General features: G+C 38.7%; 3 protein-coding genes across 3 annotated transcripts; all 3 read right to left on the bottom strand.

Annotated features, from left to right (window-relative positions):
* Positions 1-231: 231 nt before the first annotated feature.
* LOC137937243 (uncharacterized) lies at positions 232-948 on the bottom strand. Its single transcript, XM_068782326.1, has 2 exons — positions 825-948; positions 232-743 (listed from the first exon to the last, which is right to left on the bottom strand). Exons 1-2 carry the CDS (start codon positions 946-948, stop codon positions 232-234), a joined length of 636 nt encoding a protein of 211 aa, XP_068638427.1.
* An 8,279-nt stretch (positions 949-9,227) lies between these two features.
* On the bottom strand, positions 9,228-12,336 carry LOC137936597 (transcription factor MYB16-like). The gene is made up of 3 exons (XM_068781377.1): positions 12,020-12,336; positions 11,777-11,906; positions 9,228-10,629 (listed from the first exon to the last, which is right to left on the bottom strand). Exons 1-3 carry the CDS (start codon positions 12,150-12,152, stop codon positions 9,696-9,698), a joined length of 1,197 nt encoding a protein of 398 aa, XP_068637478.1. The 5' UTR covers positions 12,153-12,336; the 3' UTR covers positions 9,228-9,695.
* Positions 12,337-15,163: 2,827 nt separating this feature from the next.
* On the bottom strand, positions 15,164-17,453 carry LOC137937121 (mitochondrial uncoupling protein 3). Its single transcript, XM_068782184.1, has 2 exons — positions 16,955-17,453; positions 15,164-16,233 (listed from the first exon to the last, which is right to left on the bottom strand). The coding sequence occupies exons 1-2, from the start codon at positions 17,324-17,326 to the stop codon at positions 15,691-15,693; spliced, it is 915 nt and encodes a 304-aa protein (XP_068638285.1). The 5' UTR covers positions 17,327-17,453; the 3' UTR covers positions 15,164-15,690.
* Between the last annotated feature and the right edge of the window lie 71 nt (positions 17,454-17,524).

The raw sequence follows: 17,524 nt of genomic DNA, 5'->3' as shown, positions 1-17,524 counted from the left end.
CAAATGCTTACTTTTATATTATTATAATTGTAATCAAATTTTAATTTTTTAATATCTAAATATGAAATAATTATACAAATATCGTACTACATAGCGTGCTACACAAATATCGAAATAATAAAAATAACAATAATACAAATATAACTCAATCACCTTTTCTATATAAAAAAATATATTTGTTCATACAAAAGTATAACACAAAAAATATTTAGTGGCATTAAAACATAATAGTCAATAATTTTGCCACATCTGAATTGCTAAAACATCTCGATAATATGATGCTCTTGCAGATTGTACTGCGGACTCCCTCTGAGTACTTCTTTGAGTATCCACGTCATCCTCAACATCATCACTACTATCACTGCCTTCATTATCACTTTCATTGTTATCTTCATAATGCTTTCCACCAAAATCATCACTTGAATCATCTTCTTCATCTTCAAATAAATCCATGTAATCTTCCATGTGTATATAATTATGCAATACACAACAAACAATCACAATTTTTGCTTGGAGATCAAAATCAAAAGGAGGAACATCTTTTAATATCTTGAAACGAGCTTTTAAAGCCCCAAATGTACGCTCTATAGTATTCCGTAAAGATGAGTGTCTTCGGTTAAATAATTTTCTTTCATCCGTAGGAGTATTATTCCCAAATTCTTGCAAGTGATAACGAGTACCTCGATAGGGAGCCAAGAACCTAGGAAGATTTGCATATCCAGCATCTACCAAATAATATTTGCCTACAATAAAATATATATCTATTATAATCTAATAAAAAATTATATATTTAAATAGACTATATAGAGAGAAACGATATTTACCTTCAGGAATATAAAGTTTACCTCGTCTGGTTAATGCTGATTTCAATACATGTGAATCGGCTGTTGATCCCTCCCATCCAGCAAGTATATATGTGAATTGTTTGCCAAATGAACATGCTACCATTACGTTTTGTGAGAGAAAACCCTTCATGTTCCAGAATCTTGTTTGTTGATCCAATGGGATATGTACTTTAATATGAGTACCATTGATGGCACCAATACAATCCTAATAAAAAAATCATTAATACAAATATATATTTTTATTGTAACTGAAAATTATTCATCAAACAACTTTATATTTACCTTAAAATATGAATAATAGATGTCACTGTTCAAGATCTTTGAATGAGTACGTCTTGAAGGCTATTTGATGTAATCAGATTGTAGTCTAATAGTAACATTTAACACCTTGTTGAAATACTTACTAATTGTCCAATTTGATTTTTCAAACATCTCTGAGGTGACACTGTAAGATTGTTGTTGACCAACAATGATACAAAAATATGCAAGCTGTTCTTCCACAGATATTGTCCTTGTATCAAATAAAAGTCCTCTACTTTTCAAGATTCTAGCCAACTTGAGAAAAATAGTTTGATTCATCCTATACACTTTTTGAAATTTAATAGGCGATCTTTCTAATGTTTTCTTTAAATATCATAGACCATCCATATGATAAAAATGTTGTATTTGCCTATTACAATCATTTAAGTATGAATGGACAAGGACAAGTACAACTATATAAGCTGCAATACAAATACATAGTTTCTCCCTATCTGGTAGATTATCCATGGGTACCTGTAATACTAGACATTCAATAATGAAAACATGGTTCAAACACATTCAATAATACACATTCACTATTGACCAGAAATACTCAATAGTCAACATCATTCATAAAAAATCAAATGTGTCTTGTAAATATAGGTTCAAACTTTCAACATCTGTATAAGTTTATTACATTGCATTGAATTTAGCCATCAAGCAGTCATACAGATCTTCCTGTTTCATCTTCGTAAACATATCCTTCTTAGCTTTGGTGTCGAGCAACTCCATGGCAAAATACTTGACTTCTCTGGCAAGTTAGGTAATGCCTGGAGTACTTTGAACCACGGAGGTTCTACGAGGGGAGTAAAGATTTGTCGGACAACCTTCCCGCCTATACTTGTCGGCTTCTCCATGCGTCTACATGAAAAGTTATCATTTAAAATACTAAAAAACATGATTAATAAAGCAAGAAACATAACAATCTATACCTTTATGTAGTCTTGCGACACTGTCTTACTAGTAGTGACTTTCTGGCTTGTTGGATCCCTCCCAAAGCCGCTAGTGTTTAGGCATGTACTCACAACCATATACATTTTTTTCAAAGTCCTCACACAGTTTTTCAACTGTTCTACTGTCTTTTGGTTCGTTGCGTCCAAATTGAACATATTGATACAATTGTTGAAAACTTCGTGTTGACTTGCTCAATGAGCAAATCAAGCATTTTATAGTCTTCGTCAGACATCCATATGTCGTATGACCTCTTTGTAGTGTTATCCATACTGTCTTTACCTTTCCTCTTTCCAGCCATCTAAAGTTAAAGCCTTCATACATAAAAAGATAAGAAACTTACCAGAAGAGCATCACTGATTCACACAACATATTTTTTGGAGCCATATGTCCTTAATAAGCCAATTTTTTCTTTAATATAATTGGTGATATGAACTCAGATATGACTTCTCATCAGATGCGAGGTATTTCCAGGAATTTTTGGTGTTTAATACCCCTCTATTTGTCTAAAACCATTTACAGAGCTACATGACTCTGACAACCATTCTAACATGAGGTTAGAAACATACAATTCCTATACGAAATTAATCCTTTTTTTTATGTTGAACATCAATATAAGACATGTGATCAATGTAATAATATATGAAACTATTATTCTCTTTACTGTCACCACAAGAAGTTAAGCATCGTTAACACGAAATATATAGCATATTAGACAGAAGAGCCTCAAACAAAATCATATAGTATTGTAGACAAATTAAAAATGACAGTGGGGTCCTAAAAAAGAGAAGCAGTAAATTTGAGATGAAGACCACCTAAAAATACCTCGAATCGAGCCGGAGAGGTTGCAGAGAGGGGAGACTGGTTCAGCGACGGTCGTCGGTGCTGGGGACGGTGAGAGGAAGAGAATCAAGCGCCGGGGAGAAGTCGTAGAGGGGACGATTGAAATCATCGACGGTCGCGAGCGAGGAAGGAGTCAGAGAGATTGCAGAGAGGGGGGAGAGATGTCGCCGAAGGTCGTCGGAGCTAGGGACGGCGAGAGGAGCGTCGGAGACAAGGTTGCAAGGCGATTGAAATCGCCGAAGGTCAGGAGCGTCGGAGACAAGGTTGCAAGGCGATTGAAATCGCCGAAGGTCATGAGCAAGTGAGAGAGAAATTTTTTTTTCTCTGAAACCCTCGTTCGACAGAGGTTCCTCCCCGACAGCCCGAGCCCAAGATGTATTTGAGCGACGGTAAGTGAAATCAGAGCTCGACCCCTCTGATTTCACTTACCATCGTTTTATGCCAGAAACGAGGGAAAGTGAAATACAACTGTATTTCACTTTCCCCCGTCACTTACAGTGTGCACTAACGCGTTTCGGCCCACTTTCCCCAGCGTAAGTGAAATACATTTCACTTACGTTGTGCACTAACAAGCCTTTAATGACATTAGCGCCTTGAGAGCAAGCTACATCTAAAAATAGGTAAGTTAAATATGTAATAATTTCATATGATCACCTAAGGGTCTGTTTGGAACCCTTAGAAAAGAAAATGAGAATTTGACCATTATTATTCCCAAAAATGTTAGTGAAAATGAGATAATTATTAAATTCTCTCTTTCACTAACTATTTTTTGGAATAATAATGGTCAAATCCTCATTTTATTTTTTTGTCTTTATTTTATTTTATTTTCCATGAAGATCCAAATAGACCCTAAAAGTAGTAGGAAAGTCGTGATAAACCTGAGTAGATGAAGATAAGTGAGCTTTGTTGGGTTTTGAATATGATAGCAAATTAACTAGCTTACTACCCCTTCCAAATTACAATACTCATTATTCTATGACTTGTCATGTACTCTCGATTCATTTGCCAACATTTGGAAGGGGATTATTAGTTTGGTGATGGTTGGTTTTGCATTCCTACTTTGAGCCTAATGTTACTTCGTTAGGTTTGAGTTCGATTCCCAAAGTCCGGAGTACATGCCATAATTCACATGAAGGGAGCCCTCAAATGAACTCTCATTGAACAATTGGTAGACTTGTAGAATATCGTGATCTAATTCCAAATTCTACAATTTTATTAGGGGTAGAGCCAAGGAGTTTAGATTTGCTAGTATGTGTATTAGCAATGGGTTATTCCTCTCTAATCACACATAGAGAATGACTATAAGACTTTTATATGGAATAATGAGTTTTACCCATCTTCTTCATGTGATTGGAAGAGACTAAGGGGGGGTTAGTGCACATGACTTAGGACATGATCTTCATGCGCATTATGCAGTTCATGTCCTGGTGTCGTTAGAGGGCGCCGAAATTCATGTCATGTACATGAATATACATGAATCAAGAGTTATGTCCCAAGAGTAAACGGCGGAAAGCGCTTTCCGCCCAATTTTGAGAATCATCTACATAACTCTCGCGCGGGGCTGTCTTTCGGGGCTCTCTCTTCCGCACACCTCTCTGCCATTGCATTCCCGTAGCCCTCTCTTATTCTCTGCTCCTTCTTTCGTCTCCATTCCCGCAACCCTCTCTCGTCTCCATTCCCGCAGCCCTCGCTCGTCTCCGTACCCGCAGCCCTCTCTCATTCCAGCAACCCTCTCTCATTCTCTGCTCCCTCTCTCGTCTCTATTCCCACAGCCCTCTCTCGTCTCCATTCCCACAACCCTCTCTCATTCCCACAACCCTCTCTCGTCTCCATTCCCGCAACCCTCTCTCGTCTCCATTCCCGCAGCCCTCTCTCATTCCCGCAGAGCACGGGAGGTCGAGCTTTGTTGCAGAGCTTCTCGGCCTCCCTCTCTTCTCCCTCTTGGCGTACCGTCGGAGCGCCGCCTCTATCGGCATTGCCCGCCGCCGTCGCCTTTGCCTAGCCCGTCCCCGTCGCCATCGTCGTTGCCCGCTGGCTCACTGCGGAGGAAGACAAAGATGTTTAATTTTTCCTAAGTTAGGAAAAATTAAACTATCTTCATAAAAAATCATTAATTTATAATTTTTATTTATAAAATAATTATTTTTATTTTACAATTACTATATTAAAATAGTGATTTAATATTCATAATTAAAATATTATTAAAATAAATATTTGATAAATTATTTTGGCATAATTATCCGATTGCTATAGTTAATTAAACTAATGGTTTTAAATTTTGTGATAATATATTATTAATTAATAATACATAAAATATATTATGTACAAATATATTGTGTGTTAAAGTTATGATTAGATCAATTTTTTCTCTTAAAATATTCATTTTTAGGTTAAAGTATATCATATGTTATTAATAAATTAATAACTTAATGTATTACTTTCGTTTTTTTATTTATAACGTTATTTATTTATTATTTTTAATTAATCATATACGTATTTCATTGGCTCATGTAATTACCATATTAATGCACAATAAAATATCTAATTCAATTAATAAATATATTAATATATTTAATTATACATTAAATAACTTATTCGTGTAGTAATAATGGTTGTTTTACCTAATTTGGGGTTTAAGGATTATGTTGTAATTAAGTGCACTGTAAAGGTTTAGAGATTCTCTTGTTTTTTATGTTTTTCTCATGTTGGGGCACTAACACTGGAAACTGTTTTCCAGTGCACATGAAGTCGTCAACACTAACACCAAGTGCGAAGATAATCTTCATGTACATGATTGACATGATCTTCATGTTGGACATGAACTTAATCTTCAAGAATCCATTTGGGGCACTAACCCCCCCAACTCATTGTTACCCAACTAGTGTATATGTACTAATAGATCTGACCCTGAACTAACCCTCCTGAATCACCCCAAGTCCAACCTCCAAACTAAAGTGACTAGACTTTCATCTAGCCTAAGTCAGGCAGTCCCAAGCTTGGCCTCTTAGAACCATGATTAGAATGAAGGGAGCCTTCAAATGGAACTCACCCATAATGGGTAGATCTAAATGGTGTACTATAAAGCCGTGGAGTACCATGTCATCTAAATCCAAATCCTACAATATTATTAGGGGTGAAACCAAAGGGGAAATATTCCCAACTAAATATTGGAGACCAATATATTTTGCTCCATGACAGAACCATTATTAGCATCGTCTTCTCCACTGCCGTTTCATCAATGAAAACCATAAAAAAAAAAAAACCAAAAAAGAACTGCATCAACCAGCTTTTTAAAACTAATGCAAAGGGGTGTAAACAGGAAGATGGAGACATGTGAGAAGGAAACACTAATGAGAGAAAAGCTTAAAAAATCCAAGCATATTTGCTAGACTAAAAGGTAGAAGCTGGCATCGTAGAGAGTGGGGTAGCAGCATTGAAGGTTGCATTGTCTGTGTGCAAACTGCACACACCCAGGGTACGTGGAGTCTCTGATTCCGTAGCCTTTTCTGCTTTAATCGGTCTCTAACGCGTCTGCATATATATAACTCCATGGATGTAGGCAACATGTGCTCCGAACTGGAAAGCTGAGGCTTTAATTGAATGAATACAGTTGGGTCGATACTTGCACCCTCGTCGTTGAATGCCCCATGTGGGTGAGCTTCCCAGTTTTTAGCATCAGTAGCGTTTCAATCCCTTGCGTCTTTCCCTGATCTGTATCATCCCTGAATATGAACATTTTCAGTCTGAGAGACTGAGACAAAGCAAGCAGCTTAATTTGTTTAAGGGCCAAGGGGACAAGCGCCCACCACTCCCGATCCACAGCTATGAAATGACGCGATCAGATACGATTTCTCCGTATCTTCATTTAAACTGAAAATTAAAGCGTATCTCTTATCTATATCGACACACCTGTTTCTTCTTGAATGATTTTTTTTTTCTTTTTTTTCATTTTTTTTGGGTGCCTGGGCTTACTTCACCTGACTCGGAACCACAAACGCTTTTTAAACGAATAGTTTTTAGTTTTTTTTTTCTGAGTTCATTAATTGTCTTTTTTGAGTTTTGGGTGATCGTTATCGTGGAAGAGACAGAGATGATAAATCAAACGAATGAAGTCAATCAAGCTCGATCGACTCACCTTCAGATGAAACTGTATTTTTTACTTGAGGAGAGCGGAGATACTTCCCTGGCATGAACTTGTTACAGTAAATGACCTGTCTATATAATTAGTTCAAGCTCTAATAAAAGAAACTCAGAGTAATTCAAACAATATATCAGACGAGAGTCGAACTTGATCTCAGATGTTAACCACTTTTTTCACCTCCTCTTGCTTAGTTATTGATCTATTGTCAATACGGGTATGAACAAAGATTGGTGAAAAGTGGAGAGAGATTAAAAAAAAATCAGAGTAGAAACTGGAAAAGTCGGTACTGGAAACAAACTCAAAACTAGTGATTGAGAGATCTAAAAGATGCATAAATGGTTGCTGATTGAGCCTTGCAGTTTATGAACATGGAAGAGAGTTCCATACATTAATGCATATATATAATTATTGATCACTAACTCGCTGATAATTAGTTAATCATAACATCAAAAACCCAAAAAAAAAAAAAAAAAACAATAATGAAGAACATAAATTCACTGACTAAAATTAAGGAGCTACAGGTCGTTTTAATTCATCGTAGGGGCAGGCAGAGCAGGAATCAATATTAGTGTTGGTTTCAATCAAAGCTTTTAAAGGAGAAATAAATGAGAGAAGTCTGAGATAGGACTTTAACCTGTTCTTCTGCAAATATGAACTCTCTCCACCTCCGACCCTCGTCGACAGCTATTAAATGATCTGATAAAGACTCGTAACGCTTACGAGTTACAGAGGTACAATCCCTTCTCTCTCTAGTCTCTCTCTCTCTTCCTCATTTAAAGCTTCTTCTTAATTCTTATTCTCCCTATCTGCGCTTCCAGAATCCAAATTTTACAGTTACTACACAGACACGTCAAAGATCAAACTTACTCTCGTCTGATATTTCTTTCAGACAAAAAAAAAAAATTCTGGGTTCTGTGTGAACTTCTGAGCAAAAAGAAAATAATAAAAGACAAAGAAGAAAAAGAAAGAAGAAGAAGAAGAAGAAGAGTTCACTTATCTTCTGCAATAGGCCACACATCCCTCAATGGGGGATTCAAATTACACAGGTTAATGAATTCCTTCTCTCTTCCTCGAGTGATCTGTCAGATTAAAGGAAGAGAGAAGGGAAAGATATTAATGTAAGTAATGGGTTGGTGTTGGTGACCTTTTAGGGCATGCATGAGAGCAAAGAAGCCTGGGACCCGTGGATTCCCATTGGTCAAATGCAAGTTTAATGCCTTTCAATTGCACGAATTGCATCATTTGTACGTCTCATAAATGCTGCTTTAGTTCTTTAGAGGGACTAGCATGATGCATGGTGCTTACAAAAAGTGTTTATATCTTTGGACCTTATTTGTTAGTAAGAGAAGGTCCTTTTATAGCTAAATAAAATGACATTATACATCAACTTAGTTCTAATGTAAGATACATATATAATAATTAAAGAGTCTCTATACCAATTACTACACAAAATATATTGTAGAATGTATTTTTTTCTTTTTTTCTTTTTTCTTTTTATATACAGACACTCTACTTGTTCCGAATCTTTCGATAAAGGCATTGACAACCCTAGAAACTCTTCTACATGCATCACATTAATAGAACCATCCTCGATATTAATGTTTGATGTTGTATGCACAAATTTTGTAGCTAAGTTTGTATGTTTGAAGTGATATATGGCTAATCAACCTAACAAATAACATGTATCAAAACCAATCACTACTATGCCTGCACTATTCTTCAAGGCCGGGTCGTAAGTGGTTAAGAATTCCATGTATGCTTTGTTCGAAATGGGTAAAAGGGTGTTTATATACCCGGTTTATATACCAGGTTTAACAGAGGATAATCAAGTAAACAAAATGGGTTAATAAAGCATTTAAAAAATATAACTCATATAGTCATGGTAATATTAGTAAATTTAGTGAAGATAATTAATTAAGCAACTAGGGAACCTTAATTACAATTCAAAGAGGAGCAAAAGTAGAATGATAAAAAGGGGATAATGGGATAAAATAATGAGGCAGAGACGTAGGTAAGATTAGTGAAGGAAAGTAATGAACCGAGCAAGGGAACCCTTACATTACAGCCAAAAGAGCAGCAAAAGGTTTTTAGTGTGAAGGTGACAAGCGACCAAACAGGAGTAAATAGGATTCATTGATGGCACCTCCACCATTATTGGAAAGTCTTACAAAGTCAAGAGTCCTCGATAGCAATTGGCAAAAGAAGGGGGACTCCATGCCCTCCCCGTATTGTTTCATTTATTCGTCTGTCATCTTTTTATTATTCTAAGAACTCCACCCGAAAATAACTTAAAAAGAGTCAAGAAGCAACTACAGCATCGCCTGCTCCATCCTTAATGATGATGATGATGATGATGATGATGAGCTGTTTCTTATGTGATTCACTTTCGTCCTTCTCTTCCTAGGTTTTACGATCATCTCTGAGAAGTACTTGCAGTTTTCCACATAAGAATATGAATAGAACATAATACTGTAGCCTACAGGGGAAAGATAACAACAATATTGCCATTTTCACCATTTTAATTTTCTTTGATCAGTAGCTGAAACCGAGAGATTTTGAGTTTTAAGTGCTGCTGATCATGAAGAGTGCTTGTTTTTCAATCTTTAATATTTATATTAAAACATGGGTGAATTTGAGGGTGACGAGTTGACCAAGTTGAGTATGTTGTTCCAGTAACTATTGCTCCCGTCGTCGTGTCCGTCGGAGTTGTCGGAGTCATCTCCGCCTCTACGACTGCCCTCTGGGGATGAGTTGTGGGTATTGTCGAGGAGTAAATCCGTGAACCCTTCCATGAATGCAGGCGCCGCCGGTCCGGTCTTGGTGGACTGCGGTGACCAGGGGGCTTCCGGTTGGAAAATCATGTCGTGGAGCCTTAAACCCGTGACGAGCGAGCCACCCCTGTCGTCCTCCTCCGCGTCCGCCTTCGTCGGAGGCAGCGCCTGCCTTACTCGCGCCTTTCCGAACTCTGCATGTTCTTCTTCATCTTGTTTGTGATCGTCTTCCTTGCAGAGCTCCATGCCGTCGATGAACTCTATGGTGGCAGTCGGGTTGCCGCTGAACCCGACGGCGGCCGGGATGGGAACGGTGCTGTTCTCTGAAAAGCTGAGAGTGGAGGTGGGAGACTCGAGATCGCTACTGCCGGCTGCGGCGGCACTATTTCTGGTCGACTTGGTCGACCAGGCGCCCTGCGGCCATGACTTGAGCGCGTCGAGACAAAGAGGCGGTGCCCCCACGGAGGCTCCCGCGGAAGAAGACGAGGTGGAGGAGGAGGGATTCAGCTGGGCCAGCAGCGCCGTCGATCGTAATTTCGATTCTCTGACGAGCCTGGCTTCTGCCTCGAGTCGTGCGCTTTCCCACTGTGCCATGTGGCTCAAATTGGAGGCGGTCTTGGCGGCGTTGCCGCCGAGGGTACCGAGAGCGTCGGTTTTTGGCTTGTGGGTGATCGGATCGATGCCCATCTTCGCCAGTCTCTTCTTCAGGTGAGTGTTCCAGTAGTTCTTGATCTCGTTATCAGTTCTCTTCGGCAAATGCGTAGCAATGGCCGACCACCTGATGATCATCAGAGCAATATATACTATCATTACACAGGCAGCAAAGAAAGTCGAAAACGAACAACTCTTCTCCGAAATATGCGACCTCAGCAATCCATCCAGTTATTTTCTTCCAAACTGATTCAATGCAAGAGCTAGCAGAGGGGTGGTTTCAGAGTTCGTCTTGGATGCTGCATGCACTGCACATTACGATACTTGAACTCATCTAATTACATGAGAAACTGCTGCTGACAAAAAGACCAGTCGAAAGAACACAGAATATGAATAGTGTGAAGTGTCAAAACGACCTAACCGGGAGCAGTTGAAGCGTGAAGAAGACGTAGAAAAAGGAACACATTAATGAAGCGAAACAGAAGAGAAAGAATCCGAGTCAGGTTTTACATTCCATAAACTTACGACGCGGTAAATGGTCACTGGAGGGAAAAGCAGCACGCATATCTTGACCTACTAAAGAGAGAAATAAGAAGAAAGCTGATCCACTTTGGGAATTTGTTTCTACCATCTAAGGACAGGGACAACGCACTGGCAATGCCGTGCATTTCTGCAACTCCCGCTCCAGCTTTCAGACATTGAAGAATCATTACAAAAGTGAGAACAGTCAGAACTGTTGATCGTTTCAAACAAAACGTGTGGTGACATTACGCAGTTTGCGGCTAGCGTGAAGCTGAGAGGTTAAGACATTTCTCAGGAAGCAAGCATATTTTATATCAAGAGATTAATTTTACAGTTTCTTAATTCGTTTGTCTTCTCGATCAAAAGACTACGACTGTTGTTGAGTAGAGGTGACATTCTTTATGTTATATATACATGGAAGAAGCAAGAAGAATGGTCGTTGATGCACCCAGAAAGACAATTTCTACGCAGATTTTTTTAAAATTTTGATCTCATCAAGTCCACTTCAGTGTTTCTCTTTAATTTTGTCTTCTTTGTTCATGATCTTCACTAACCTGGCAATTCAAGGGAAAAGGAAAATTTTAAGGTCTAGGGTTTCAGAAACATCGTGAACAAGAAAAATTAAGAGATAAAATTCGTGGAGTCCTAGAAAATGTCGATCAGTTCACTGAAAAGAAGAAAGAATCGGAGTAGAAAGAAGACGATTATAACTGGCCAGCCGACCCGCCAAAAAGAAAGAAAGCGTCTATTACCTGTTCCCCAGAAGAGCATGTAGTTGAATTATGGTCTGTTCTTCCTGTAAACTGAATTTTCCTCTCTTGATATCGGGTCTGAGATAGTTAGTCCACCTCAATCTGCAACTCTTCCCACATCTCTGAAGTCCTGAACTCGATCCAGCGAGCAATAAAAGAAACCGATCAGATACTTGCTATCGTCATTTATAAATTTATATGTAGAGGAAGAAGAAGAAGAAGAAGAAAGGGTTATACTTTTACCTGCTTTGGTAGGCAAGGCCCGCCAACTACCATGGCCGTGTTGTTCGATGTAAGCCAGAAGCTTCTGGTCTTCTTCAGGCGTCCAGGGTCCTTTCTTCAAGCCAACCTTGTCACAGCATGGAGATCGTCCCATTGTCAAGCGACTGACTGACGTCGAAGTGATCAATCGAGACGGAATCGAAGGTCTGCAAGTACCCCTTTTTATAATCGCATATACGAGGAACAAGAGAGGAAGAGATTTGCAGACGAGTAGGAGAGACGAAACATGGAGGAAGGACAAGGAAGAGAGAGAGAGATAGAGAGAGAGAGAGAGGAAAGAGCAGTGATGAGTGAGGATGGGAAAAGAAAAGGAGAATAAGGATAAATAGAGAAATGGGGTACGAGAAAAAGGTAAGCGACATATATGGAGATAATAATGTAATAAATGATTAGATTCCATCAATCGCTATTGCCACAAATGCCCCTTCCCTTTTTACCATTTTTCTTTTTCAAATAAAATTTTCTTTTTAATTTTATAAATAGAAACAAAATTAATGATATTAAAAAAATATATTTTATAAAATTTATTATTTTTTATAAATTAAAAAACATAATGATATATTTTTATTCAATTTTTAAAAAAAATAAAGGGAAAGAGAAAATTAATTACCTTAAAATCGCTTTGAATTTACTCCACCAATCACAAAATAAAGCTAGAAACATACGATGGAAGGTGAGAGTTATGGAAACCCGATAGGCCCGCCGCCCGTTGTGAAGGGAGGGGGACCCGAAAGTGGTTTTTACTAGTTAAAGGACAAAGATGGGACCGCAAATAAAACAAAGGCAAAAGGGTGGGGGGGGGGGGAGGGGGCCCGAGGTCAGTGAAGCAAAGGGTCCCACAGTGCAGTGTTAGAAACGTCATTGGGTTCTCTCTCACCTCCTAAATGCATTTCAGCCTCACCAGCTCTCACCACCTCCAACTAGACCCAACCCATCAATCACTCTCTCTCTCTCTCTCTCTCTATTAATGAATCGTCTTTCTCTCTCAACCCTCTATCTGTTGTACAAATGTTTGCAAATTTCGTCTTTTATGGAGGGCTGCTTTCTCATTGAATCCATTTTTTTTTTCTTAATCATGTTATAGTGACAAGCTTTAGTTTGTTGGAGAGTTCTTGTCCCTCGCAGTAACTTGCTCTTAGTAGATGGGTTGTACACATCTGCTCTATCATTGGACTTATTTGACTCGGGTGGTTGGTTTTTTTTTAATCGTATCTTGGAATTGGAAGGGTCCCATAACCCTTAATACTCTTTCTCATGTAATTGGTGTAAAAGGGCTCTTCTGGAGCTTGTTTTATAATAATAAAGATTAAAAATGATCTACCCATGATTAATCTTACAATTTAATTTCATTTGTTTAGAACTTAAGAAGACTAATATTGGGAACTTTTTGCAAGATTTCTCCAAATTTATATATGCTGAAGTGAAGCTACATAAACCACTTGTAAAATTACATTTGCAGTTAATTGTGACCCTGAACCAACAAATATCACAATTAACCATTTCTTTGTGTCATGGACATTCTTTGTGTCAGTCCCCTTTGATTCTTAATACACTTTTAGAAAATATTTTGAGCTAAGCAGTGACATTCATAGACTCATAGGCTTTTGATTGATGGGGACACTGTAAGTTTGGAAAAACATGCAAATCAAGCTGAAAATTACATAAAATCATAATCAGAAATCCATGTTGTGAAAATGCCCAAGTCTCAACTAGTCCAACTCCCAGTGTGATTGACAACTAAATTAGCATCAAAGACAAAAGATGATGACACCCACCAAGCTAATTCAGTAAGTATTTAAAGCCCTAATCAAGACAATAATTATATGCCTATATAGACACTAGTCAGTGTAGTTTAAGCTAATCCAACCCACAAATCATTTTGAAAAAGACTTTTTACCATCCCCTGCTCTTTTAAGTTATTATAATTAGGATAGTTAATAACTGTTTGCAGTTTTCTATTAAATTTCAAAACTGTTTATTTTTTGGGTTCCCAAACTGTTTCAAAGAAAAGAAAAAACAAAATATGCCCCTGTAAAGAGTTTCTTTCAGGTAATTACAAATAAACTAGAACTAACTGATTGTGTCTGAAGTTCATGGAAAAGATATCTTATAGGGAGCAAACTGTTCCCAAATAGGCCTTGCCCATAGTGGGTTTCCTGTTCCTGTATTTTGAAGTAATCTCCAGTTCTCTAAGATCAATTAGGATTCAGCAGAGCTGCTTCATCAGAGATCTGCTGAAATGGCCAAGGCGAAACTCCAACAGTGAAGAGAGAAATGAACTTAGAGGTTTACCAGGCCAGGAGTATTTGTTCACTGAAATTTTTAAGTGAATCAAACAGATTTAAGATTGACTTTAATGGAATAAGGCATCTGAGCAGTTGATGCCTCAATATCACTTGGAGACCAGGACAAAGTCAGAAACCGTTCAAGGAGCATTGATCATTCCTAGCACCTTCAGTCTGAGACTCTATCCCTTTCAGCCTATTGAAAGCTTTCATCACAAGCCCAACTCTATTGGTAGCTGGTTCATTTTTGGTCATCTAAATTCACCAATAGGGGCTGTTTCTCTCCACAATCACATAGCCATGGCAGTCCTCTTACATAGCCCAACTCAACTCGCTTTTCACTGGATGAACCACAACTGAATAGATGTAAGTTAATACAGAGAGAGGTTCATCAATGCAGGATCTGAAAGAAGGGCCCTTCAAGCAGGTCTCAGTGTTGTGTGCAGATCAAGAGCACTAGAAGAAAGTGTGCCGATGCATTGCTGCTTCAGATCCACATTTTGCTAAGTTGAGGGCAAGTCAAGAGTGAATTGGTTTTTTTATGCTCGAAGTGTGAGAAAATGACCTTCCACTTTAGGCATTCAATAGAACATCCCAACCAGTGGGACAGGAGACTTCTTTCACCTGTTCAAGGAGGAATGGTCAATTCCTCTCATATAAACCTGTATGTCAGAAGATGAATACTCATAATCGATTTATGATGCATGCAAGCAAGGAAATTTTCTCTTCAAGTTATCCAACAAACAATGCAAGCAAACGAGCTCTTGGGTTCCCAAAACCTGTGGTCCTTTGATGACCAATTCTGGGTACATACTGAACTGCCTTACTCCTTAAATAGCAAAAAGAGGTAAATATTTTAGTGAGCCTTAGTTTTCAGAAGACCTGATTCCGAGTTCTCATTTGCTGCTTTGCCAATCTTAACTGGGTTGTCTCGGTCTTATGTAGCTCATGCCTCCAATTATGTTCTCTGTTCAATGTCGGTGCATACTGAGCTTCAAAAACTGTGGTTTACTTGCCACAACCATAGAGTAAAGACTGAAATTTACAGGATGACAATTTATGAAGGGCATCTGGTTTCCCTTGCTTGGCTCAATTAACCTAAACCTGCAGAATTTCACTGGTTAATGGCTGCACACTCTGCATACATCCCCAATAGACAATAAGATATTGTTTTTAATAGTGAGTAGAAGTGAGGAAAGTGAACCGACATGTGCCTGTCCAGTTGTAATGGTTACTGCAGTTCATAGCTTCCTTGGCTGGTACTTTTGTATGGATTACAAGAGTCCTAGATCAGAAAAATATATATTCCAAAAGGGACACAGAGAGATAAGTAACTTGTTTAATTTTTTAGAAGGACGAAAGACCAGCTAAATATCGCAGTTTTTCATAAGAAACCCAGAATACAAACTGCCAAGGGCCAAGTCTAGCCCATGTTGGAAAGAAACCCTTCCACAATGCTGTTATGCCTTCTAGTTTTACAGTCTTCAACAAACAGTCATAAGAATTCCTGTAAAAGATTTTGGTGTCTTTGGCTGATGCCTGACTCATCATTCTTGTCTTCACCACATCTGCTGGACAGCTCAAAGTGGTTGCTGATAGGCCTGACATAATAGATCCCAAGGTATGGGCATAGATATTATCCTCGCACAACCAGTTTCGTATGATGAAACGCTTAGCTTGGTCATAGCAAGCTAACTCCCCCATGTTTACCAGAAATGCTCGTTGAATATTTGGGAAAACGCCTATCCACAGTCCCTTGAGACCTTCAGCTCTGATTATTGTGGTCAAAGAATCAAATGTCCCATTGTACCTGGGTGGCAGGCCCTCGGCAACAAGTCTACCATCTGCTTGCATCCTCACTTTAACAAGATCAGCAGGACTTGCAACAAGCTAATGAAAAGAAAGAACATGTAAAAAAAAAATTCATCCAAAGGACTAGACAGCTCAAATAACCACATTCCAAGTTCTTATTTAGTACTGTCTTATGTGTTTTATACAAAATTGGTCCCTCTCAGCTGCCAGTCTAATGGAGCTTTGAGATGTTAAACAAAACTAAGAAACTTTTACTGGACCACTGGAAATGAACTGATTATCTGATCCATTTATAGAAGTCTTAAAACTAACTAGGGGAATGTGAAAACTATCCAAATTAATCTATAGTAGTCAAGCTGTAAATCAGTGTTCAATGGAACTTCAAAATGAATTGATTGAAACCTTAAGGGACACGAACACTGTCATTATGTAAATTGACCTTTTTTTCAACGAATCATGCACTGAGAGAAAAGAGACATTAAAACAATTCAATGACAAAAGAAACAAGAGGAAAGAATATGGTTGCTACTATTGAAATTGTTGTCAGTATTACCGCTGTCGAGTATGTATTGAGTTCTTATAAAAGCCAGACAACGTAAACTGATGAACTGACTTTAGCGATGCTGGTGAGAGATTTCAATTCAGGTCATGGACCCAATTGCCTGATTTGCCCCAGTGTTGAGTAAAGTTCCATTTTCTTTTTTGTTCTACCGCAGGATCAACGAGAAGAAAAGGTGCCGGCAGTGAACATTCAAAACTAAAAACAGATAAATTCAGTCTTACAGAGTCGTTTAACCACCTGCGCGATGACTCCGGAGAGACCACCAGTAATGGCCTTACCGGAAATAGAGTCTGCGGGTACAACAACGCGGAGATTCTCGTAGGTGACAATTCGAATGGGAGTGTAGAAGAGATGGCGGAGGATGGCAGGAGCGAGACCCTTGTAGAGTCCCAATAGCCCTTCCGTTCTGTATATGCCGGAGGCGACGCTGAAGGCATTGGTGGGTACGCGAGTCTGTGGTTGCTTGAGGAGCTGTAGGCGGGTCTTGGTGATGTCGATCGGAAAAGTAGTGGTCTCCGCCGCCATGGCGGATAACGATGTCAGAACCATCTTCGCGGCGATGTTCTCGGTCTCCCCGCCGCCTCTTCTCCCTTTTCCGTCTTTAGTCATTTGGATCGTCGAGGACCGATTTGCTTGAACGGGGACGAGAATGCGTAGTCTATGGATATTGTATATAACCTGTCAGAAATGGTTTCCTCTTCCAATCCCTCGTACTATTTACTCACATGTGGCCGTTCTCTCCATTACTTACTACACTAAATTCAGAGAAGATGATACAGTATGATCACCCAGTTTGTAAAAGACTGA

Source organism: Aristolochia californica, unplaced genomic scaffold (assembly GCF_029961685.1).
Source record: "Aristolochia californica isolate CCGP_79_NKW_82.1479 unplaced genomic scaffold, dmAriCali1.0.hap1 SCAF_7, whole genome shotgun sequence".
In the NCBI taxonomy this organism is placed as follows: Eukaryota; Viridiplantae; Streptophyta; class Magnoliopsida; order Piperales; family Aristolochiaceae; genus Aristolochia; species Aristolochia californica.
This window is presented reverse-complemented; position numbering and strand designations above follow the sequence as displayed.

Bases quoted from the DNA above. Each gene is read 5' to 3' on its own strand.
- LOC137937243 (XM_068782326.1), bottom strand. From the start codon at position 948: ATGGTAGCATGTTCATTTGGCAAACAATTCACATATATACTTGCTGGA. The intron at 744-824 runs GTAAATATCGTT...ATTTTATTGTAG, and splicing joins TAAACTTTATATTCCTGAAG to GCAAATATTATTTGGTAGAT.
- LOC137936597 (XM_068781377.1), bottom strand. From the start codon at position 12,152: ATGGGACGATCTCCATGCTGTGACAAGGTTGGCTTGAAGAAAGGACCC. The intron at 11,907-12,019 runs GTAAAAGTATAA...GATCGAGTTCAG, and splicing joins GGCCTTGCCTACCAAAGCAG to GACTTCAGAGATGTGGGAAG. The intron at 10,630-11,776 runs GTAATAGACGCT...GATGATCATCAG, and splicing joins CATGCTCTTCTGGGGAACAG to GTGGTCGGCCATTGCTACGC.
- LOC137937121 (XM_068782184.1), bottom strand. From the start codon at position 17,326: ATGACTAAAGACGGAAAAGGGAGAAGAGGCGGCGGGGAGACCGAGAAC. The intron at 16,234-16,954 runs GTGGTTAAACGA...TCTTTTCATTAG, and splicing joins TCTCCGGAGTCATCGCGCAG to CTTGTTGCAAGTCCTGCTGA.